Raw genomic sequence first — 25,843 nt, forward strand, 5'->3', positions numbered from 1 at the left:
TTTTGATCAGAAAGGACATGCCATTCTTTAACTGTGATGGATTCTAATTGTGGTCCAGGAGGTAAACAGTCAGTGGTTGATTAATCTGGTTATACCACTGTTAAGATTTTTTTCATTTAAAAATAGTTTTAATCTCCTAAAAATAAAATTTTTGTACTGCTGGGAGTAAGCTAGTTAACATAGAATAAATTCTAGCATAAAGGGCTATGCAGATTGACACCATAATTTTGCACCAGCTTGTTCAAAAATACTCTTCTTAAAGCATATAATGCCAGGCTAGCACATTTTATTAAAAGCACAGAACTTATAATAATTAGGGGAAAATATATGTTAGCAGTGTCACCACTCTGTTAAATTTAATCTGTGTAATGTTTCTCTGTTTCTTTCAGCATAAAGAACGTCACTCCAAAAGTCGGTGATGCTGAAACTCGTAAAGCCATTCGCCGTGCCTTCGATGTGTGGCAGAATGTAACTCCCCTAACATTTGAAGAAGTTCCTTATATTGAATTAGAAAATGGCAAGAGAGACGTGGATATTACTATCATTTTTGCATCAGGTTTTCATGGAGACAGTTCTCCCTTTGACGGGGAGGGAGGATTTTTGGCTCATGCATATTTCCCTGGGCCAGGAATTGGGGGAGACACTCATTTTGACTCAGATGAGCCATGGACTTTGGGAAATCCCAATCATGATGGTAAGAGAAGGTTTAAGTTTAAACAAATAAATGGCGTGAATTTTTAGCTAACAGAACTACTGCCATGCTACCCTGTCCCTAAAGACACATATTTTTCTTTTGGAAGTTCACATTACTTTAGAAATATCTTCAGTTGATTGGTGTCTTTGGATCTGAGGCAGAAGAGTATCTGTCTAAATGTAATGCAGTATGAAAACACATTTTTCTTGAGAAACACTGAATTCTTATTAGGAACATTTGTGTACATTCAGATATTACACTGTTGAATGTTTGCATAAACTACTTTCATTTTGACATTTATTGCCATATCGATCTTATTTAGGTTTAGGGAAAATGTGGAATATTCTTTGGCAGTGATATGAGAGGTTAAGAACAACTGTGGCTACCCACCAATACAGTGCATATCAGTGTACATAAAACATAGTCTTCAGTTTTTATTTATGATGATGCAGTGGCAGCATTTAAAGGCAAGTCTTAAAGATACCATTCCAAGAGTAGAACCAGTGTTTCCCAAAAACTTTTGAATGTCTTTTGGAATTGTTGATTCGAACAAGTACAATTTACTTAAATTGTACATTCCCCATGGTCAAATAATTGACTGTGTAGTGCAGTTAACATACCTGAAATTTGCCAAATCAAGATTAAATATACTCTTTAAAGTTACTCTTCACAGAAATATAACCTGGCGCTTGCTGAGCTCCAAGCTGATGTGACTAAATTAGTGCCTTTATCTAGGAATCCCGATTTAAAACTAGCCTTTGCATCTCTGCAGAACAGTATGAAAGAAGAGTTTTTCTGTATACATATTCCGTGTTTGATGCTGTGACAGGTTTTGGTTCCAAACAGCTTCAGTGGTCCTATTAGATCTCTCTAAGCCTGTTACATAGAGTTTGTGAGTCTCTTCAGCAAACAATGGCACACGAAGATGCAGAGATGCACAAATAGGATGTTTCTGTCATACAAAAGATGATAGAGATGACAAGAATTGTGGAACTGTTGTATTTCAATGTTACACTGAGTTTGTGAATGACAAGAGAATTTGTCTAATTCCTTTCCCTTTCTCACCTGAGATCTTCCAAGTAAAATCCAGAGCTTTTTATGTAGCAGGATTTGTAGCCTGGAGTTTGCAACAAAGCTTTAATTTAATATTTCAGTAGTATAAATACAGTATTGTGACTATTCCAATGGTGCAATATTTCTGCTGTACCAGAGTCAGTTGAAGCAAGAGCAATGTATGGCACTGTGAAAGCCCTTAGTTGTGGAATGGGTTCAAGAAGCTTTTTTCTTGTGAACCAAGCCCTAGATTCTTACTGAAGCAAAATCTGTGGTATTGCGCAGGTCATATTTGCTCTCTTGACACTTTTAGCTGAAAGGAGCACCAGTGGCAATCTTCTGTTTGTGCAGTTCAGGTACATAGTCAGTCACAATTTCGAGGGTAAATTAAGCTGCTTTTATGTGCCTCAGTTCGAGACCAACACTGCACATTATATTTTGTGGTTTTGGAGTTATTACTTCAAGCACTCGGGAAAATCTACAAGTATGTGTACATTGAAGTCAAGATATCAATTTAAATTGTGATAATTCTTTTGGAGCAGTTCCACATATGGACACTTGGTATGAAAGTGAGTGAACTTCTGGCTATCTCATTCTCCTTTAAGTTAAATAATTTTTATAGTGCAAAAGGGCACTCATGTCTTTATATGCCTTTTGAGGTTGAGTTTTGTACAGCAGTTTTCAAAAGGTATTTCTTTTATTAATGAATTTTAAGACATTTTGAAGGAAAAAATCAAGTGAAAGTAAAATGATACTATCTCTAAGACTGTTCTTTTATGTGTTCTAGAACACTGAACTTTTATAATAAAAAGTTTTTATGAAGGTTTAGCATAAAGGTTTAATATGTATCATTGGAAATTTTTTCTGCAAATTTAATAACTTATGTACTTTGGTGTACTAATATACTTTTTTGAGAGACACATATTCCTGTTAGAATGGAATATTTACAGTACAAAACTGGAAGATTTGTGCAAAATACATGATAGTTAAAATAAACATTTTAGCAATGCAAGTTCTCTAAAGAATTTTGGCAACTCTTAGTTTCATTGTTGAAATGGTCTGAACTGTGGATTGTAGGTCATAGCTATTGTCCAAAGAAAAGTCTCTTGTCATTGTAACTCTAGAAATAGAAATATATGTGCATTTGATCTGTATATGCCTGTTTAACTGATTTGTAACTTCCAGTTATCAGGTAGGCCAGGTTTATCTTACTGTGTTGGCGTATGTTTAGGAATCCTGAAGGATCATCCAGAATTTTGTTGGTTTTTTGGTTTTTTTTGCCTGGATAAAATTTCCAGGTGGAAAAAGAAGACAAGCATGCCATTTGGGATTGACAGGAAAGAAAGTCTTACAGCTCTCTTAGGCTTCATATCATTTTGAGCTGAGTCTCAGAGCACTGAAAAGCAGAAGTTTGAAAAATGTATTTATGATCTTAGCTATGAGTAATTTTTCCCAGGTGAGTGTCATTTTCTTTTAAGATTCATTGCTCCAGTAGTCCAATAGTCACCTTCATGTAGTTTTATTTGAAATCCAGTAGAATGGCAAGAAGATTTGGTAATATTTTTTTTTATTTTTAAATTAACTCTCACCCCAAAAGGCTGATTTTCTCTGATTCCTCTTCTAGTATTCTGGAGGTTTTAAAACACAGAGCAACTTGGTTATTTAGCAGAAAGAATGCAAAAATAAGACCCTCTTGAAAAGTTTTAGCCTCATTCTCCACCTTGTACTAGACTAATGAAAATTATTTACGTGCTGTCTACCTCAGAGAACTTCTTGAGATGCTTACATAAACTGTTGTCCTTTTTTAAATAATTTTCATTCTAAATAAGGAATCATTCTGAATCAATATTCTGAATATAGTTAATTTCTACAGTAATTTATCCTGACTTGCAGGATACTTCAGGTTTTTTCTTGATTTGGTGCTTTATTTCTTATCATGTGTGGTTGATTTTTTGTGTTTTCCTTATGTTAAATAATATTTTAGACTGAAAGGACAGTTGCAATAGAAATACATTATCAGCACAGTGCGTTGCTGCTTTCCTTTGTTCTCACTTCAGTGGCATTTTGTCTTATCAAATATGTCCTAGGAAGAGATCTGTGCTCCTCCCTTGTTCTGAAGAATGAATAAGGCTTTTGTAGGAGTAAAGACTAATGGGGCAGTTGCTCAGGAAAAAACCTCCTGTCGTACAATTTTATACTTGCAGGCTTTCTACAGTGATATATTTCTTTGCTTTCGTAATACCCTGTAAGCAGAGTACAGCCGGTACCTCAACTCCAGCTGAGCTGTGGAGGTCTTTTCTCTGAATTTCCATCCATAGTGCTGCAGGTGATGCTACAAGTATTGGCTAGAAGAAAGGACAAGAGACTTATCATCACAGGAAAGCAGTGGAAACCAGGACAGAATTTCTTTTGTTAGGAAATGAGGGAGATACTGGAGAATAAAACATTCTTGGGGTTTTTTTGCATGATTGGGAAATTGTATTCTTCAAATACTTTGTACAAAGTGTGTGTGTTGGTCTGTAGGTTTCCTTCAGTCAGCTGTCATGTTCCTCTTGTTCTTTTATGAGAACAACTTTTCAAATTGTTCTGTTGGAGTAGGCCTTTTCAGTAAAGTGCGGTAGACTGCACTTCCTTTATGATCTGCCTTTCTAGACTTCAGCGTAAGATGAGAACCTTAGGTTTGTAAATTATTTAGAACAGGATATTTACTTCATGTGGAGTATCTTGTGCTCCTAGGCAGTCTCGGTTAAAACTCAGGTTATAATGGTAACACTTGGCAACTATAGTAGAAGAAGAAACAATGTTCAGGAATAGCAAATCAGAATAGCTAGGATTGTTACAGGAAAATGTTTCATAAAATGTATACTTAAAAATGTAAAAATGGAAAGGAATAAACAGGAGATGAAAATCAAGTTGCGTAAATAACTATCTGAAAAATCGACACACCAAGAAAAACTTCAAATTCTTGTTTTCTTCTGAACTTAACAACTGTAAAGAAAAAGAAGTGAAGAAAAAAGGAAAAGGAAGAAATCTTAATATACCAGTCTTGAGGCTAGAGAAAGATTTCCTTGTTCCCATGACTCCAATCCACTTAGGTGATATATATTTTTGATATATCATTTTTAATTCAAATGTTATGGACAGTGAATGATGTCACTAAATCCAGAAAAGGACAATTACTTCTTCCTAAGAGTGGCAGTACTTTGGTGATATTGTATTATCAAAAACCTCAACAAAAGTCTTTTTCAAGTATTTTCTTCAATGACAATATTTCAAATCACTGTGATGAAATTCAAAGTCACTGCCAAGAAGTGGCTGGGATAGCTACTGTCTCTATAAATTTTCTAGTAGCTTGCAGAAAAATCCTTTCTTTAGCCCTGTCTTTCTGTATCAAAACTGAAAGGGGCATTCTTATTAGCCTTAGTGCATTGGTTTATCAAAATTGATTTCACATTTGTCTGGCTACATGCACTTAAGTTGGTTTAAACCTCTTTAAAGCAGATATTTTTTCTGGGAAATTACTGAGTGCATCTAAACCTATTTAAGGGAGTGTTATGCCAGTTTAAATTGAGAGTGCACTACTTTTAACTAGATTAATTTAAGATTGACCTACTTACCTCAAGTGCAGCTTTTTAAAATGGGGTAAAATTTAGGAGTAGTGTTTGAGAAAAACAGGGATTTCTTGGGAGCTTAGTTTTCAAGCACCTTAGACATGATACCTAATGTACCAATTACTGGATAAAATGTGACCATAGAACTATGTCTTCCAGCAGCAGAAAATATTTGGCAAAAACTACGTTTCAGTTGTCTGTAGATAAACACAGCAGATCAGTAGTGGTAATTTGATACTTTTTTCTTCATATCATATCTGCAAGCAAAATAGAAGTCAAAGTAACATACGTGATTTTTTACTTCTGTAGCAAATTTACCAAGGCAGTTATTGTAGCATACTGAAATTCTTGAGAAAACAGTTCTTCCATCAAAGAACCTACAATAGATAATAACAAGTGAAACTCCATTACAGAAGTAATAAATGGTTTTAGTGTACAGTAACATTTAAATGTAAAGAGAATACTACTGCAGAGTGCTTGCATAAATGTGGAATATTTGTAACTTGTGTATACATAAAACTGCATCTTTGGAAAAACAAACCCAAAAATTCAGGAATTCATGGAGGGTTTTTGTTAACTGTCCAGCATTCAAAAATTATTCAAGTTTGCAGGCAATAAAAAGAAAACAAACAAGCAAACCTGTCACTTTGTACCATGCCATTTGTAGGTTGCCAAGTAAAAGCTTCTTGGACCTGATGCAAATACAGTATCTAGTGTAATGTACTTGGACTCTAGTTAGTGCATAGATTGTGCTGTGGGCACTGTGCTCGTAGCCAAGAAAAATTTATGAAAATCCTGATCTCTGAACTGCATAGATCAACTTGTAGTAAATTTCTTTTGGCTGCCAGTGTGGTTGACACAGTGCAGGAGATATATGCTGCTGGAAATGTGAACCAGTGGAGTTGTGAAAACCGTCTCCTAAGGGAGCTCTGTGTCTCGAACTGTCCTCATGTCAAATGCTATGGTTAGGTATAAAGGAAGCCAAGCATTTCAGATCAAAGGAGGTCTGTATTACAATATTAACATGATTTTAGTTTGATAAAGCATAGTGCTCTTACTTAATTGATTATGTGTGTTTTTAATAAGCACTTAATAATATCAAATTCGATCTGTAATCAAGCAGTGTTATCCTAGTTCTGTACTAGGATAAATCTGTATAAGATTAATATTTTATTGGAATTTTTATTGTATTTTACTTGTGTATGTACTTGTAAACAAAGAGTTGCAAACATGGTTTCAGATCAAAGACTATCCCACAAAATATTCTATCTCCAGTTAATGACTATTAACAGATACATAAGGAAGAGAATAAGAGCAGGATGAACATATGGCAATAAAACCCCAGCATATTCCCTCAGCTTTCAATAGTCTGTGTCTCATTGAATTTCTGAGGCACAGGCCATATTTTTGTGTTTAATAGCCTATGAGGGATTTCCTTTCATGAATTGGTGTAATCTCTTTTTGAACTCATACAAGCATTTGGTATCCACAACATCCTATGACAATATGTCCTATAGTTTAAGCAGATGTGAAATACTACTTCTTTCTGAATTTTGAACCTGACATTGATAAATTCATTTTAGGCAGATGGATGTTCATATTGTTAGGAAGTAATTTTCTAAAAATTTTATCTATTCCATTATATTTTATGTGTCATATCTTTTTTCCAGGATTACGAGACCAAGCCTGTTGAGTTGCAGCTTTGTTTATACGTAGTTGTAAGGTTAAGGAGACACAACTTCTATTTTAAATTTAAACTATTTAAGTGCAATATTATAACATTACATAATGATGAAGATACCAGGATAATATTTAGAAGAACTGTGCAAGTCACAGGCAAATGGAATATCGATTGATTCTCCTAATTTCACTAGTTTCCCTGATGTCCAATTTAATTCAGGAGTCAATTAACACAGATAATACTTTCTGTCACTAAAATGCAAGGCTTTCACTATTTAAAAAGCAAACGAGTCTTTCCCTGTCAGTAAGTACATGCTGTGGTGATAGAATTAAAAAGGGTCATTCTGTCTTCAAACTTCCCAAACCTTCCATGGATTATACTTGCTTGGTGTGCATGTACCCAACTGTCCCATATACAGTCACTCCAAGATCTTACCTAAAGTGGTAACTCTTAGATATTCAGCGTTTGATGGATCAAATGTATCCTTGAAAATATGATCATGGTATGCGAAGCTGCTCTTAAGAATAGAAAAATCCCTTTCAGTTATTGAAGAGATGGGAAATTATTTAAAAAACAAGCAAAATATTAAGGGCCCTAGCTGCTTGTGAGGACTCAGCCATTGGACATAGAAATATGCAGATAGGAGAAGAGGATCTGTCTGCTGCTGGACTACACCTACTGGCTGGAAGCCAGATGATGGAAAGTGTTAACTGTTGGCAAGGTCATGACCTCATTTTTATATTTTTGGGGAGTTTTTTTGCTTTCATGAAGCATCCTTTTGACATTGAGGAAAGCACTTCATTTGCGTGTTGTTGAAATAGAAATCTGTTAAATATTGACTTACAGCGAAAGCAGTCTTGTGGATGAATCCAGCCCCATGTTCTAGATGTGTGTTTAATTAGATGCTTTTCATACATTCCAGGGTCTATCGGGGCACTATATTATGCTCTCAGTTTCCTTCTTGGCCTAAAATTGCCACATGCCCTATTATGCAAACAGAAAGAGAGGCTGAGAAATATGTCACGAGGACTGATTTTGCAAAAGTCTTAATTAAAACAATGGGAATGTAGACGACAACATGCATCTTACATTGTGCTTTTCGTGTCTATAGAAGCAAGGTGATATTTACACGGTCGCTCATTTGCGGGTGAGATGGTCGTGATACAGGTTGCAACCCAAAAAGGCAACATAACATGAGCCAAATAATTGCATTTTGCTTCCATCACAGTGTAGGTAAACATAGATCATTACAAGCCTTTCTGGAGTATTTAAGGAAGTTGCAAACTCAGCTGTTCATTCAAACTGCAACTGTAGGTTGTTTCCCATGTACCAGGGCCAGCAGAACAAACTGCCATCTGCATCAGTTTGTGATCAACTGTCCGATCTTAAACTGCTAATGAAAAGTGTTACAGCAGACCTGGCTGACTTTGCACTGAAATAAATGAGAAAAGTTCACATTGTCTGTTGCATCAACTTTGCTGCCAAGGAAACATCTAGCTGAGAGGCAGCATGGGTCCTTGCAGACAGTTTTGGCAACATTTGCACCTACGTTCACTGAAAAAGAACTGCTGTTTTGGTTTTTTTTTTAGAGATGTCTTTGTCTCAAACAACTATTTATGCAACAATGGAGTCAAGTTTATCTCCCAAAATGGATTAATTTAATCAGACCCTCATATTAGTCTGTTAGGAGAACTGAGTTTACATGAGGAAATTTAATTGAAAAATGTTTGTTAAAATGATTAGTAAGTTGAAACTAACAATGTTGGAGTTTTGGGGTTTGTTTTCTCTTTTTGTCTTTCTTTCTCATTTTCTCCTTGCATTATGCCGGAAAAGACCATTGGGAAGGCATTTTTGCTTAAGCAAATAGATTTATTTTGAATGAGTCCATACATAAAACGTGGGCCAGCCCCTTCATGATTGTTTTTTCAACCTCACAACACCTCACACATGAGGAATGACAAAGAAAAAAGTAACACTACACACATAACAAACAAACAAATAAATAAATAAATCTAGGTCCTACTTTAATCCTTCCTCCTCTTAGAAAGAAGCTTAGCAGATTTTGGGTCCTGAATCCAAGAGAGCTTCATATAATTTTTATACATGTCAGAAAGTTATAGAGAAGAAGGGAAAAAAAGGAAAAAAATTAACATGTTCCAGTGCTTTTTTTGTTTTATCCTCTGTGCATTTTCATGTGTGCTCCATCAGCTTACAGAAAGCAATATTTCTTTAAAACGTATGATACAAAAATAATAGTAATAAACTAATGCTAATAATAAGGAAACTGCCTTATGAGCTATCAGATTTCACACCAGAGACTGAATTTCAGGTTCTTGAAAGATTACTTACTATGGAGAGTTTGTGAAAAACCATATCTCAAACATGTTTGGTTAAAAAAAAAAAAAAGAGAACATTCCCTTTATTACTGCGAATAAATTGAAAAGAGTTCACAACATTAATTAATGATTTGAAATTATTTATTTTTATTTTCAGTCTGATCTGCTAGTAGCCATAATGTAGGAAAGAAGCATTATCTATGAACCTCAAATTCTTCCTTTAAACAGAAAGTGACATTTCAGTCATTTAAAGCAGGCATCAGGCTTAGCACTCTAACTCTCATGTGATCCAGAGATCTTCAAGACTCTGTTTGTTGCTAGGACCACTTAATGGAGACTTTTTCACCAAGACAGCAGATTTAGGACATACCGAAGATGTTCTATAGGGTATTATTACTGCACTGCCTTCTCATTTCTCCTGCCTTTTTAGGGGCAAATAGAATCTGAAAAATCATATTTCCAATTAATATGGATGTTGTCATGGTTTCCTGAGAGAATGAGACAAGAATTTCACAGTGATTACATATTTATTTATCTATTAGTCAGAAATTTAATGGATTGTTTTTTGAAAAAGTAGAAGAATGTAAGATAACCCTAAAATATAGAATCATAGAATCATAGAATCATAGAATAGGTAGGGTTGGAAGAGACCTCTAAGATCATCAAGTCCAACCCCTGATCCAACTCCAATTACTATATCATGGCACTAAGGGCCACGTCCAATCTCTTTTTAAAAACCTCCAGGGATGGTGAATCCACCACCTCTCTGGGTAGGTTGTTCCAATGCCTGATAACCCTCTCTGTAAAGAATTTCTTCCTAACATCTAACCTAAACCTCCCCTGGCAGAGCTTGAGCCCATGTACCCTTGTCCTATTGTTATAAGATAGTATTATATTTGACTTGTAAGAATAGTATAAGATTAACTAATGAAAGATTTTCTACAATATCTGCTCTCAAACCTAGAGAATAATTTGTGTTTTTCCTGACAATTCTTCACTTTAAAATGCCCAAACCATATGTTCTTGAGGCAAGAATGTTTTTAATATATATTTAGACTCCTTCCTAACTGATTTGAGTTCCAATAGCTGGAAACATCTACAGCTAAAACATCGGGTTGGGGAGATAAGATCAAAGCTGAAAAATCAAAAAGAACCATGTAAGTTAAAAAAGCAATGTTTTTTGTGCAAAATGTTTTCTGTTGGTGTTTGTTTGTTTGTTTTGTTGGTTTTGTTTGGGTTTTAGGGGGTGTTTGCATGTTGTTGATGTTGTGGTTTTTTGTTGTTTTTTTTTCCCTAGTGGACAGATTAAGTTTCTACTTCAGGTCTATGTGAATGCTTCCTGGTTTTGTACATATATCACTCAAGTCCATATCCTGTACTTCTATAATTAATGTTTTGCCATGGACTTAAATGAAAAGACCTAAATCAAAAGCCAGAAGACTTGAGGGGGTGGAATTAATCTGACCATATGTTGATGTTTATATCTGACTTAATCTCATGGAGTCCCCCTTAGAGTTAGAGGAGAGATATATTGCCTTCCTGGGTAAGGTTTGTTGCATCCTGAAGTGGATGTCTAAAATAAACTAGATGAATCATGTTCTGAAATACCTGTTTCTCATGTCTTACTGTGAGGGGTGCAGGTATAGGTATTTGTTTTACAGTGTTGTATAGCTAGATAACTTCCACCAGTGATACTGAATCATGTCGTTTCAGATTAGAGGAGAACCAAAGTGGTAAGTGCTTCAAAATAATAGTACCAACTGGGGTAAAAAGAAATGCCTGTTTTGGGAAGAGCTCAGTGTAGTACTCAGAAAAGGTAATTGCTGGTGTCAGCCATCTCCCACCTCTCTTGGTATGGCAGGACAAACACTCTTCTATTGGTCTAAATATGGTATCTCACAAATAGGTTGCACCTCTGAATATTTGAATGCATAGCTGGTAGTATGGTAATGTGTAAACATACTTTTAGTTTCCCATTTTTAAGAATCTTATATAGCTCCTTTCTTATGATGCAGTTTAGGAACTGATAGAATGTAAGTATGAGGAAATGGGATTATCACTGAGTATTCAGGACACTGAAGATACATTAGTGACATGGTATTAATGTTGCTATCTGTACTCCAGCTAGCAGAAATAGCAGAAGCAGCAAAAGGATTAGGGCCTGAGCTTCAGGAAGAGTTAGTAACTAAAATACAGATATATATCAACAGTCAGTCCTTAGCTGGTTTGAGTTTTTAATGATCATTTATGCTACTGCCAGGGCTGGCCATAGTGGCTGGCAGAGGTGCAGAGATAATGGTCCTGACATGCCTATATGGCAGAGCAGCTGGGGAATATAGTGCCCCCAGTGACTCTGCACTCAGCTCTCTTCTTTCCAGTGGGAAACTCTGGTCTGAAAACCATCAAACATGGGACCTCTGGCATTGCCCCTTCTCCCTGCCAGAACCAACTGCTGTCACCTCAGTCTGGGGTTCTGCTGAGCTCCTAACTCACAGAAGGGGAAGTGTGCCAGGATTGACTTCTATCCTAGCTAACATTCTCATGTCCAGTCTCTCCTGCACTTTGGCAGGGGCAACAAACTCCTGCCTTCATCTTCCTCTCTAAGCAAATTCTTCCATAGGCTTTCCTCTGCTGGGAGGCCCAGAAGCATGACTTGGCAGCCTGACCATCTTATCCTTTCCAGCACCTTTTACGCGGTCCTCTGCAATCTTTCTTCTTGGAGGCTGCCTCTCCCTGGCAGGTGCTCAGGCATCTCTGTGCCAACAAGTGCCAAGAGTCACTGGTGTCAAGCCCACGGTATTCTTCAAGTGCTAAAGAGGTTCACAGTGGTTCCTCTAGCTGTAGGAACATACAGCTGTATGGATATGGAATCACAGCATCTCAGCAGCAGATTATCCAATAGATCAGAGCATTTCATGTGAGTAAATTTTAACAAAGTAAAACTAAAGTAGCAGGTTTGTCTTTCTGTCACTTTTTCCATGTACATGATCCCCAGTTTGAAGCTGTCTCAATTTAAAATATGGTGCGCACTTGGATAAGGTCTCCCTTTGAAGTCTGCAGACTTCATAGAAAACACATCAGTTTTTCAGATCAGAGAACTTTTAATGATTTTTTTCTTCTAATCTCTTTGCCAATTAGTATTCAAAATTGCCACTTCTTTTTATCAGCAGTCCAATGGAAAAAACCCAAAAACCAGCAAATGACAAATCATCTTGACATTTTTCCTTAATATGAATTAAACAAGCAAAATAACAGTGAAGGAAGAATGGTTCATATAAAAAAATTCATATATATATATACAGATGTATATATACACATACACACTACTATGTCACATTCTCTTTAAAAAATCTCAAAATCATATGTATGTGCTTAGTAGATACAATGATACGGTAAGAATAATGGCCTAGTTTTGATAGGTTTAATGTGAGTTAATTTAGAGGATAATATAATTGCTCTCAGTAGTTTAACTGACATGGAGTGAAAAAAAATCTGTGCAGAGAGCCAACACAAGATTTACACATAAATTAAATGCTATGTGCATTCTATTGCAGGGATTTTGGTGGTCTATAGGACCTTTTCAGATTTCTGAAAGGTGGTGAGATACTGGAACAGGCTGCCCAGAGAACCTGTGGATACTCCATCCCTGGAAGTATTTAAGGCCAGGTTTAATGGAACTCTGAGCAACTTAGTCTAGTGGAAGGTGTCCCTGCCCATAGCAGGAGCGTGGAACTAAGGTGGTCTTTAAGGTCTCTTCCAACCCAAACCATTCCATGATTTCTGCCCCACAGCAGGTTACAACTATTGTGAATATTTTCAGTGTGACATTGACTTCCTCCTAGTATTTACAAATATTTCTTCAGAGATGGACACATGGGACATTTGGGAATATGAAGACAAAAAAAATCATCCATTCAAAACAAAAGAAGGCACGGTGTTAAACAGCCAGCACTTCAGCTGGCAAACTCTACATTTATTTTTGTCACTTGACTTACCCACAAGACCATGGAGGATAGCTGAGAATTGTATGATACACTCTCTTTTCATGCAAATGTATCCAAATCTTCAATCTGAACATGTGTTCATTCTTACAGCCATCAGAAAGAAGTTTTAAATACTTCTCTAGCTTATTGTTTCCACTAAAAAATAAAAACAGAAACAAAAAGAAGACAGGAAAGAGTATAAATAGATAAGGCTGCTGCAGTATTTGCAGCATTTGTAATTGCATTGGACTACTGGAAAAAAATAGCATAAATGTTATTTAGCAACAAGGGTAATGATCAATGTATTTTGAAACATTTTACTATTGTGAGCTTGCTGAGATAAATTAATTTTGGAAGGTCTTTTCTAGCAAAATACAAAATTCCATCATAATTCAAATTTATTTAAGATAGTTATTATCTAAGGATGACCATGAAAACACCCAAAATGAAACTTTTCAGTCTGTTAATCAATATGAATTTATTACTAATGGAATAAAAGTGCCATTTGAAAATAATATACAAATTCAGTAGTGGACCTGAGTGATGAAGAAGTTGATCTCAGGAGCTAGAAATTCAACATAAATGTAGGGATTTTTTTAGTTTGGTAGGTTCCCTGTCACAGCAGGGTTTTCTCAAAGCATGAAATAAAGCCATAAGCATTTTATTTGCAGAAGGAACACATACCATCATATTGATGCAAGCTCTCATGTCTTCTTTACATCCCCTAGGAGCGTCTCCAACTGCTTCACGTCTCTCCTTTTGGAGAAGTTGATATTGATTCACTAGTCAGAATAGTTTTCAAGTTTTTCAGCACTAGTGATCGAAACTGTGAGAAACAAAGTAGAAATATCCTTATACCCATGCTTTTTATAGAAAGAAAATTAAAAATACATAAAGTAATTAATTCCACCCATATCAAGCAATTTACTAGAAAGTTATAGAATGTACTTGGTAACAAATCTAAGTAGTAAGGCAGAAATTCTTACCTTTTGCATGTCCTTGCCTTCCAAAGCACATACTGATCTGTATTAAAAAAGAATGTGGTCTCCTGAATTCTTCTAAATTGTGCCCACGATATGCAGAAACAGTTAAATACTGTCAGGAAGGACATACACACCTCTAAACTCACACGTCCTCTTCATATCTCATCAATGATCTGAGTCACCTGAAGATGGCGTTTCTCTGTAGGAATATGCCCTTTTCAAATTTTAAGTAAGCAAACTTAAATTTCACACTAATCTGTTCATCTTTTTAGAGTAGAATAGAGTATCAAAAATATACACATATCGTTGTAGGTATTCTCAGTTGTACACAGAGTAATTAGTACATACTTTGTCTGTACCTCCCTCTGTTTCTGCATATATACATATGTCTTCTTGAAAAGATTTTATTGTTTATGTTAGTGTATGTAATAATAGAGTGAAAGAAGACATTTTTATGTCATTGTCTTTTGTCACAATGAAAAAGCTGAATTTATATCTATATTATTGAAAAATTATTGTTTAAAATACAGTGTGTAAAAAGTAGATGCACTAAGTTCATATAGAAAATGAATGTATATTTTTATTTAAACCCACAAAAAATTAGTTTGGCTCTTCATTTTTCAAAGCTGCTGCATCCAACTTTTAGCAAAACTTTCTTTCCAAAATAACCACCAAGCTACTAAATTTTAGTGCCAATGGCAGAAGTCTGAGATATGTCAAGCTGCACCTTTATTTGGGTAAGAGTATGCCTATGATTTATATTTAGGTCCATGTATACTATCATATATATATATATATATATATATATATATATATAGTGCTTATGTAAGTGCATACGTAATGTATATACTCAGTTCCACTATATTGTAATAAGGTCAGAAAGAATCTTCTTTTATGACGGACTGTTGAAATAGCATGTTCAAATTCTGGGCTATCTGGAAAGGATAGGAATTACAAAGATACAAAACCTTTGTTTTTTTCACTTTTCTATATGCTTTGTAGAGTAAGAATCTTACTCTACAGTTTGTGACATTTTATCTGGTAGGGATTATCAGCATTGGTTTGATGAGTCAAATTGGGGTACAAATGAACAGAATCATGAAAATGCAAATTCTGAATACATCTAACAGAAACTCATGGATAGTGTGTGTGTGTAATATTTCTGATTAAATATAAGTTTGCCTTTGAGGTACTGACTTGTTGATAATGGGACTGTAAAAGAAGTTTTTCTTGTGCAGATTTGCATTTCAGATTGATATGGATTTAACTGGAAAACATCTATCTACATCACTTGAAAAATGATGTAAAATAGTCTTTGGAAGAAAGAGTGTATGTGTATAAAACATCTTTGTATTTTTGCAGTTTGTAATTTGACATTCAGTTTCTAGATTTTTTTGTTTTTCTCTGGATGGAGAGAAGTCTTCAAAATTGAGGTCACATGTTAAGACACTAGGATATTGCTTTTATAAATTGAACTCAGGTACCATAGAATGGGAATTAATATCTTCAGACCTAGGTTTTCTTGATAGCTTACTATGGACAAACATATTAGCTTTGTTTATCTGTAGACATGAAAAATAGTGTATATATTACCTACAGGGAAAAGTTTCCCCATACAACATGCTCCACAGTGCTGGCTGTTGAATATTTGATGTAGTAATACATATTTATATTCGGAGTTTGGGCAGTGCTTGTAAAGTCAGGCAGATTTAGTGCCTAAAATAGTTTAGAGCCTCAGAGAAAAGTGTCAGTATAAAAATAATAATTTTGTCTTAGTTCTTTACACACAGTATCTTTATTTTTTCCCTTGTGAAATCAAACTTGAGATAAAATAAGAAAAAAAATCGCAATCTTTTTGAGCTTACAGCCATTCTATTCCATATCTCCATGCTAATGGGGAAGACAAGAACAGAGATGCACAAATTTTGGACTTGTGAAACATATTTTCTAATATTTTTCTACTACTCTATAGATAAATACAAGGTGTAACTGAGGCTATCACAATGAATATTCACCATTTTATATCCTTCAGTGGCAACTTTTACTTTAAAAATCATCAGAGTCATATGGATTTTAACTTTGTTACTCTCAACTTGTTTGTGGTGGTGCTTCATTTTGCTGAGTAGACGGAAATATGTGTTTCTACTTGGATAATGTATGCTGGAATATAGAATCGTTTGGGACTCTCTCCTTCAGTGGTGGGGACTGAAAATGTAAAAAGTACCCAATGTCAATAGGATAACAAAGCTAGCCTGAGCTGGTATGAATGTTTACTTGCCTTTACACTCCTTCATCTTACTCTGAGTACTGGCCAAGGAGCTGAAGTTGGCCTACTATCAACCTTGCAGTCACGAGTACACTTCCATGCAGCCCTGAAAGAGCGAGTGAGCACTTAGGGTTGTCCTTCCGCTCTCTCCATAGTTTGTTACAGTAACACTGAGATGCTCAGGGCAAGTCTGCTCCCTAAAGCAACGCTGGCCTGAGTAATTGTTGCCTAATTGGAGAAATCTAGTCGTATGCGCAGAAAGAAGGATGGAAACTAAGATAATAAGGTCCTACCTGCATTGGACTCACATCTTGAGCTAGTTTAAACCTCGGTTTCAATGCATTAAATTATTTGGGTCAGTTTAAATTCAGGATGCCCTGAAGACAATCATGACTCTTGATGGAAATTGTTGTGAATAATGGGGCTATTTGACTACAAGTAGAAAATATGTTGCCTGTTAAATCATTGTCACCCCAGGCAAGAATATTATTCTCCTAGCTCTTTCCTGTGACCTTCTCCCTTCCCCCTTATTCATTCGCTCAAGGGCTACTCTGCCTTTGCCACACTTAATAGCTCCCCTGATGGCTGAAAGTTGCATTGCATGGGGTGGAAATAAATACTGAATCCAGAGGGACAGTCACATGCTGAATGTAATGCCTTTTTTTTTTTTTTCATTTTTACATAATCTCCCCTATTCAAAAGGCAAAGGGAGAAAGTCATGCTAAGAAACAGCCAGCCCTTGCATAATATCTGTTATCTGACATGGTCCCACTGTCATTTGGAAGCACTACTCTAAAAGCGCTCTACCATATGCTCATTATCTGTGATACCAGAGGGAAGATATACCAGTATCTGAAAGTGCTTTTTATTTATTTCCCTGTTACTATATACTTCACCTTTCAAATTCAACATGGACCAAAACACAGAAATTCCTGGAGATCTGTATGGGGAATCAACAAGGAGTGATAACCAAAGAATGTATTAATTCTTCACACATTGCATAACTGGCACAAATAGAAGCAGTAGACTCTTCCAAGACTGTTTATTAACCATGGTTTCTTGAAATTTTAGAAAGTATAACAATTTAACTTCCCAGATGTCCTGCCTCAAATAGTAGAGGTTGGATTCCACATATAAAACCGTTATGGTTTGGAGCTGGCTCCCTGCCAAGTCTCCAAACCTTACCACAAGGAGTCCCCCCCCACCCCAAACCAAGGGAGAAGAGGGGAAAAAAAAAAACCAAAAGAACCGAAAACGAAAGAGAGACAAAGCAATATATATATAAATATATTTACATATTTAAGGGAAGGGAAGAACAAAAACCAAAATAATATATATATATATATATATATTATCCTGATCAGTAGCCCAAGGTCTATCAACTAAAAGAATTAGCAGAGAATATCTTACTACTCTCCTTGGGACAATGGAGAGTCACGCTGGGGTGACTGCCGGCAGCCTCTGCCTCCCAAGGTCGACAAGGCCTTACCAGGCCTCACTCTCCAAGCCGACAGACTCAACACAGGGAGATCTGCACCTCCAAAGCCGCCGGAAGGAAAGAGAGCGAAGGTCTTTCCTCCCTTCTTCTTATACCCCAGTTTACGTAAAAATCGTAGGGAATACCGGGTAAATCTGGGCACTTCCTTGGTTACAAGCTGGTCACCTAGGAAGGCCTAGGCCAAACTACCACAAAAACTCTCTTTGGTCTACTGATACTAACGAGCCTAATTATAGTGGTAGAATAAATACTATTAATTAAAAACTGTTTCAAAATAATTCAGTCAATACTGTGGCCAACTTATTAGTGCAATTTTTAATATAGGACTTAAACTAGTTAATATTCTTAGTTATTATGTAGGAAGCATGGGTCTAGGAGGCAAATTTGCCCGTCACAGGTCTGAAAAGCAAACGAAGCTTGCTTCTTAAATATTTGAGTTAATACCAAGGAAAGAAATATTGCATTCTAATAAACTTAGTTTAGAACTCTAACTTCCATAAAATGCAGAAAAGAATGGAAAAATAATCTGAGACGTTGTCATAGTACAATAGTTATAGTATAGTAACATGTTCTTTCGTGTCTTTTCAGCTTAAGCCTATGATTTTTTGAAATTACGTTAATTAGTCCATTATTAGTGGAGAATGAAAGTCTTTACAGAGTTCCTTCTGTGCATCACTTCCAGTGCTGAGGTTAGCTACAGAAGCTGAAGATTATTCATATGAGATTATGTCAAGATCAGCTTTGTTTGCATCGAGACTCTTTGTCACCAGGACAGTCAAGCTTAGCAAACCTATTGCAACAGCACATTAAGAATCTGCTTTACTATAAAAAGAACTGCATCTAAGAAAAATATTGTCATAAAACACTTCATCTGGAAACCACATAATTATAAATGGTAGGATAAACTTCTCATTTCTAGAAGCACATTATGTCACATTAATTTCTGAAAGATGTGATTTTTCTGCACAATTACTTTGAATAAAAGATCAAGAATATTTAGTTTTCATATTTCCATATCAAGAATGAGAAGGTATGAAAAGACTCTGTGAACTGAGCACATAGTTTTACTTGTGTCTGTTTTCACGCTTTTATTCAAACATTTATTTTACAAACATTAGCACGGCTCCAAACATCATGAAGACATCTACTGCAAAGTATTTTCTCTTTCATATGTACTTGGGAGAAAGTTTATTTATTTGTGTCAACAAGAGAAAAGACTTTAAAAATTGAAATACTATCAACTATGTCCTCAAAGTTCTGTAACATATATATGCAATTTTTTTTGCTAAATTCTTCTTAATATTATTACTATTAATATTATAGAACTTCCAGATCAAGTGCCAGCAGTGGAAAATAACTGTCTATCCCCGAAGAATTTACAGAATATAGGACAAGAGTTAACACTGATCATTTTCTTTTTCCAATATGCGACTACTAGGCCACAGTATAGGCCTTTAATTATTTATATTTTTCTTTCAAAAGGAAACTACCTACTGTGGGTGGCACCAATTTCCTTTGGGTCAAGCCATCTAAAAGTTAGATGGTCAGCGTAATACTAGAGTATTTCTCTTGTCAGTGGGACAGGATCACACTTCTGGAGGGTAGTTCCTCCCATCCATAGGTGGTGAAAATGAGCAATATTCTGGATGTGACCCTTTCCAGCTGACTGGAACCTTTCTCCTGATGTAAAACATTTTTCCAAAGTCTCGTTTTATGACAGGTTGACTACAACAGAATCTGTATGAAAGACTCATAGAAAGATGTGTGGAACCAGGTCTTAGATGAGTAAAAATAGATAAAATTAATACCATAGAGGTCCAGCTCTGAAACTCTTTTAGAAACAATCTTATTGACTTTGATTTGTGTTTACTTCACAGAGTGCCATAATTCTACTACCAAATCTTCCAGTTGTGTCAAATACCCTATAATAAAAAATTTAAAGATGCTTTTTAGAAGGGAATAACACAAAAATTAAATTGGTCTATTGGTTTTTTTTTTTAGTCCTACAAAAATAAAAAGGTTATAATACTTAAGCAAGCAACTACACTTATAAGGGAATTGCACAATGGAATGTATAAGGACATCCTATTTTAAGAAGAATAGCACAACACCCATATTTTCCTCATTAGGATTTCAATTATGGTTATTCAGAAATGGACAACATCAACAAATAATCAGCAGGGATCTGATTACAAGTGTTTGGATGACTAAGTGCCCTGTGGGGTTTGTCCTAAATAGGTAGTCCTCGGTTTGTGAAGTTTAACACACAAAGCAAGGATATTTTCCTTTTGGAACTATGTCTTAATGAAAGCATTTCTAGTCAGGTTCACTGCAACATCAGCTTCAAGTTAGAAATTGCACACAAGTCTAGATGTGAGCTATGACACTTGAACCCTACACTTGCCATGTGCATCAGTTAAAAAAGTTTATGGTGTCTGTAAGAGCATCATACATTAAAAAATAATGTTTTCCTTGTTTTAAAAAAGAAAAAAAAAGAGACAAAACTGCCTTTGCTGCCACTTTATCCTTTGTATCCTTGCTGATATATTAATTATTAAACATTACCTTGTGGAATTCAAATTCAGTGAAAATGTCTTGCAAGTGCAGAGTCCTCCACGTGTTATTTCTGTTAATATGTTTATGGTTTCAAAGATCTTTTTTCCTTTTCTTCTCTTCACAGGAAATGATCTCTTTCTAGTTGCAGTGCATGAACTGGGACATGCTTTGGGCTTGGAGCACTCTAATGATCCCACTGCAATCATGGCTCCATTTTACCAGTATATGGAAACTGACAACTTCAAACTACCTAATGATGATTTACAGGGCATCCAGAAGATATATGGTATGTCATGCTTTAATTAGACAGTGCAAGTGTTTCACTTCAAAACACCTTTGAGGTCCTCTGACTGTCCATATCACTTCTCCAAAAGAGTTTTTAGTATGGACTTAACCAGTTGTTAGGCCAGTCCTCCTTGTGAGTAGATAATCCAAAGATTTTGGTGAAGCTCTCTTACTTTGTTTCTGTTCACTGTTCACAACTTGCATTCAAATTTGCACTCGTCTGGAATAGTAATTTTAAATGTTTAAAAAATCCATAAAGAAAATATTTGCAAAGGGATTCCAAACTATAAAAATATTAAGAAATACAGGCCTTTAACTATCATGAGCTTATTTGTACAGGAATCCAAGGTCATATAACTGGATGAATTGATTGCTTTTCAGTTTATAATTTATAATGCAAAACAATCCCCTGACTGTACAAAGTCTGAGGTCCCAGAAAAACCCTTTCTTGTGATTAATATAACAAATTAATCTCAAAATAATGTTATCACCAGTGCAAGATTTTGAGCTACCTAGGAGGGAAAAAAAAAGCCTACTTCTTTAAGATATATTTGTTTAGGTTTTTTATGGCCTGATATAAAAGACACATGATGTAAATAAATTCTGCATTTATTGAATTCAATTTGACAAGGCAAGGTAACTGAAAATTAAGGAAAAAAAAAGGCAAAACAGTAACAAAACTATGATTATAGGTTAAATGTAACACTAACTGCCATATTACTCCCTTAAATTTCCAAAGGCATAGTTTTGGTTTTGATTTTAAAGACTTTGATTCTGTTGGTATATGTTAAATATTCCGGTTTTTCCTTTAAAAAAATATTTTATTTTTCTCTCCTGCAGTGAAAAATCTGTGGTATTTCTGTGTTAATGCTCTGTATCCAGTACATATAATTTGCTTAATATTCTTCGATTAAATTTGTATTGGATTCAATTTTGTACTCCCAGTTTATTCTGCTTAAAGGTTTGTCATGTTTATCTTGAATATTTTCAGGGACATTCCTTTTTTAGTTTTGCTACTAGAAAGTACAACTATTATCATGTAGAATTATTGCACTGCTAATTAGAACTCTGCAGCATCCATGGTGTTTTATATTAAAAAGATTTTTAAAATATCATACAACAAGCACATATATTTACTTCCATAAAACATAAATAGCAATTTCAAAATAATTGGCTGATCAAGCTTTGTTTCCTTGAGTTTTTTTTCCTCTGTGATTAGCTGGAAGGAAGGTTGTTTCTCATGACCTCATAAGTTGGTAGTCTAGACTTAGGGGCTAGACAAGAATACTTTGCTGAAAACTAGCTGCTAAGCTCTACCAGCTGTGGGCTATACATTAGGAGAAATGTGTTACCCCTGGGAAGTAGTATCTGACATCATCACCAAATGGCATAAAAAAAATCTGGTTTGGGGTTAAAAACTTTCAAATGTGAGCTACTGATTCCTTTGCTCCCTTTAAAATCAAGGGGTGATCTGGAATCATATGCCTCAATAAAAATGTCACACCTATTAAAATAAGTACTTTGGTCTGCAGTATTCCTTGAAATACCATTATTAACTATAAATTATAAATGTCACAAGTCTTAAAATTGTGAATAAAATAAATGCCTTATTAAATTGTATGACAACCAGTTGGCGAGTTTAAGATTTCCATGCACAATCCATCTTGTTCTTTTAAAAGTTTGTGTTTTTGTAAAATTCTCAGAGATTCAAATGCTATTTATGCAGTTTTAGAGTAGTCTTACTATTGAAAAGTATTTCTGAAGCTGGTCATGCAAATGGTTTTTATTTTTTTAAGTCAAAATGTATTATGTATTTAAGTTATTCAGAGAGAGGTTTGAATAGAATAAACAAAATGAAAGTGTTCATCTTGTTTCCAGAAATCTTACTGATCCAACTGAAACTTCCTATCTTTTCGTACGTGAAAAATATATTTAAATGTTATTTGTATATGTAGAAAGAGAAAGATAATTTCAGTACACCCATTGCAAGTCATTCAGTATACAATTAGGATTATGATCAGCATCTATCTAGGATGGCCTTTTGACTTTCAGGTAGAGAAATTATGAGTGGGATTTATATTTATTATGGAGTTATTTTACCTGTCATCAAACTCTGTATATCATAACAGACAATGTATTTGGAAGAAGAAAAATGTTTCAAGATTGCTCTACAGAGTTTTAGTTTTCCACTTTGGTTCTTTTAAATTCACTTATCTGCAAAACAATTCCTTTAATTACCAGGTATCTAGCTTTTTAAGACTTATTGGGGAAAAAAGAAAAAAAAAAGTAAGTTATTTCAGAATATTGAAGAAAATATGTGAATCATGGAGGTTTTATTTATAGAGATGCCTAGAATTTGAGGTCCAATTTTAAGAGCTCTTATATATACACCAAGGGACCTTGGGGAAAGCTGGGAATGTCCTGTCGCTAATGAACATGACATTACTTGGTCTAAAAATTTGGTCCGTAGTAAGTGTCAGGTATGTTACATACATATATGTATGAATTGATAAGTATAAGCTAGAAATAAGGGTTGAAAATCTATTGACTGATGATTATAATAGGAACAGGATTTTTGCTTTCATTTACTTGTACAAGTCACAATGATTCTGTTATAACAAGTCTTACTCGGTAAATAATGTGCTTTGAACTCATCTGAAATGATGGTGGCCTAAGCATCCTTTGCAACTTTTATTGGAATATTGTTCCAATAAGGAAGATCCTGGATAGTGAAAAGTAATTGTTTTCCTTTGTTTTGGTAGTCATTCTTTATACCCTTCATAACCAGTGCTTGACTGACCACTGGAACAGGCTCTCCAGGGAAGTGGTGCCAGCACCAAGCCTGTCTGAGTTCAAGAAGTGTTTAGACAATGCTGTCAGGCACATGATGTGATTCTTGGGGTGTCCTGTGCAAGGCCAGGAGTTGGACTCGATGATCATAATGGACCCTTTCCAACTCAATGCTATGATTCTATGATTTAATAACATCAGAAAGCTATATTAGGTCACTTTTTCATTCCCTTTTCACTGCAGGTTTTGCACTGCTTACAGCTGTTTTTTTTATTGTGTATTTTTCCTTTGAGTGGGCATGTATATTACATCCTGCTGCTGTATTTTTAAAGGTCCACCTGACAGAATTCCACCCCCAACAAGACCTCTACCAACCGTGCCCCCACATCGTTCAGTCCCTCCAGCAGACCCACGAAAGAATGACAGGCAACCTAAACCTCCCCGGCCACCCACTGGTGACAAACCTTCCTATCCTGGAGCCAAACCTAACATCTGTGATGGGAACTTCAACACTCTGGCTATTCTTCGTCGGGAAATGTTTGTTTTCAAGGTAGGAGGCTGTGAATTTTTCAATGTTAGATCAAATGTCTACATTTCTCTTTTTTTTTTTTTTTAAAGCAAACTCTCATTCATCACTACTCTGCTTTCCCAGTCTGTTCAGTTAGAAAGTTCAAGAAAGAAATTAAAAAATAAACATACACATGGCTTAAACATCTATCAGGGGACTGGTGTAATGTTCTATTTTAGGAAAATACCCATGTCAGCGGAAACTGTAATGCCTCAAAATGTAAGGGTAAATAAATGCTGCATATTATGGAGGGATGAAAAGGGTAAATCAATTAATGAATAATAGGGATGATTTTTTTGGGAATACAGCCACATCCCAACATACACTTGGGTTTTTTCCCATGAATTATAATTTTAACTTTACAATTAGATCTGTCATTTACAATTAGATCTGTCATTGTATTGTGGTTGCATTGAAACCACAATATCTTAGTAAAGGTCTTTGCCACTAAATTCCTATTGTAAATGTGTCATTATTTATTTCAATTCATCTTCTTGCTCTGAGCTGAAAATGTGGTATATACAACAAATTGAAATAAACAAACTGAACTGAAAGGCAATCTTTTAATAGAAGCACTTTGCTAAGACTCATGGACATCAAAGCTATCTTAGGAGGATGATCTGCAGCGTGGTTTCCAGAAGATATTGAATGTTGAAGAATAATTATAGAATCACAGTTACTCAGTCTCGTAAACCAATTTCCTGACAGGTAGTGTTGTGCAATTATTCAGAAACACACAACAGCATAATCTTGTTTTTTGAACTAGCAGTGTGTCATATTTGCTTAAGCAATGGAATGTGTGGGATCTTTGTTTTGTAAATATATGATCGGATCCTTTTTAACTTCAATATTATAGGTAGACAAAAAGGGCCTTTCATATGAATAGATAACACTTTTCTTTTCAGCAATAGTCCAAGTACAAGGGAAGGGCAATATATTTGTTCCAAAATATGAAGCTCCCGGTTCAATAATTTTGGTTTTCCCTTCTGATAGGACCTGTTTTTCCCTTATGTGTTTTCTTTGTATATAACCCATCTCACCAGATAAATCTTATTATTGATACTACACAGGCTTTCAATTTCTATATACCTATAAAAAGCATGTACAAATAGCTTTACATGAATTCCTTCAAAATTATTGAGCTACCTTCACAACCCAATGAGCAGGAAATATTTTTTCCATAAACAGCTAAGGATTTTGCCAGCCTCAGGCTGGCAGCCCATTCCATTTGAAACATCAGTCTTTTTAGGATTAAAACTCAAAGGTTAAGGAAGAACCTAATTTTCTAACTTGACATTAAACAGGATATTAAAATACCTACTTCAGTCTCGTGTCATCCACCTCAAGAGCAATAGAACATATTCTCATTTAGTTTAGACATAAATCAATAAATTGTGAAATGCTCTTCCACGAATACAAAATTTCCTATCTAGCCAAGTCTGTGTTCCTGGATAAATAGATACACCACCATTACTAATCACTCTTTCCTATTCTGATTGAAAATACAAATTTAGTGATTACTGTTTACTGTCTTAACAT

General features: G+C 35.2%; 1 protein-coding gene across 1 annotated transcript in view; it reads left to right on the plus strand.

The window, feature by feature from the left end:
* Nucleotides 1–25,843, plus strand: part of MMP16 (matrix metallopeptidase 16) — a 171,681-nt gene that overhangs the window by 104,956 nt on the left and 40,882 nt on the right. Inside the window, exons 4-6 of the mRNA XM_027682514.1 lie at nucleotides 390–694; nucleotides 20,786–20,947; nucleotides 24,069–24,286. Coding sequence (XP_027538315.1) covers nucleotides 390–694; nucleotides 20,786–20,947; nucleotides 24,069–24,286 — 685 coding nt within the window. The remainder of the gene's footprint in view (nucleotides 1–389; nucleotides 695–20,785; nucleotides 20,948–24,068; nucleotides 24,287–25,843) is intronic.

This window comes from Neopelma chrysocephalum, unplaced genomic scaffold (assembly GCF_003984885.1).
Source record: "Neopelma chrysocephalum unplaced genomic scaffold, ASM398488v2 Primary Assembly neopelma1_22, whole genome shotgun sequence".
NCBI classification, from domain to species: Eukaryota; Metazoa; Chordata; class Aves; order Passeriformes; family Pipridae; genus Neopelma; species Neopelma chrysocephalum.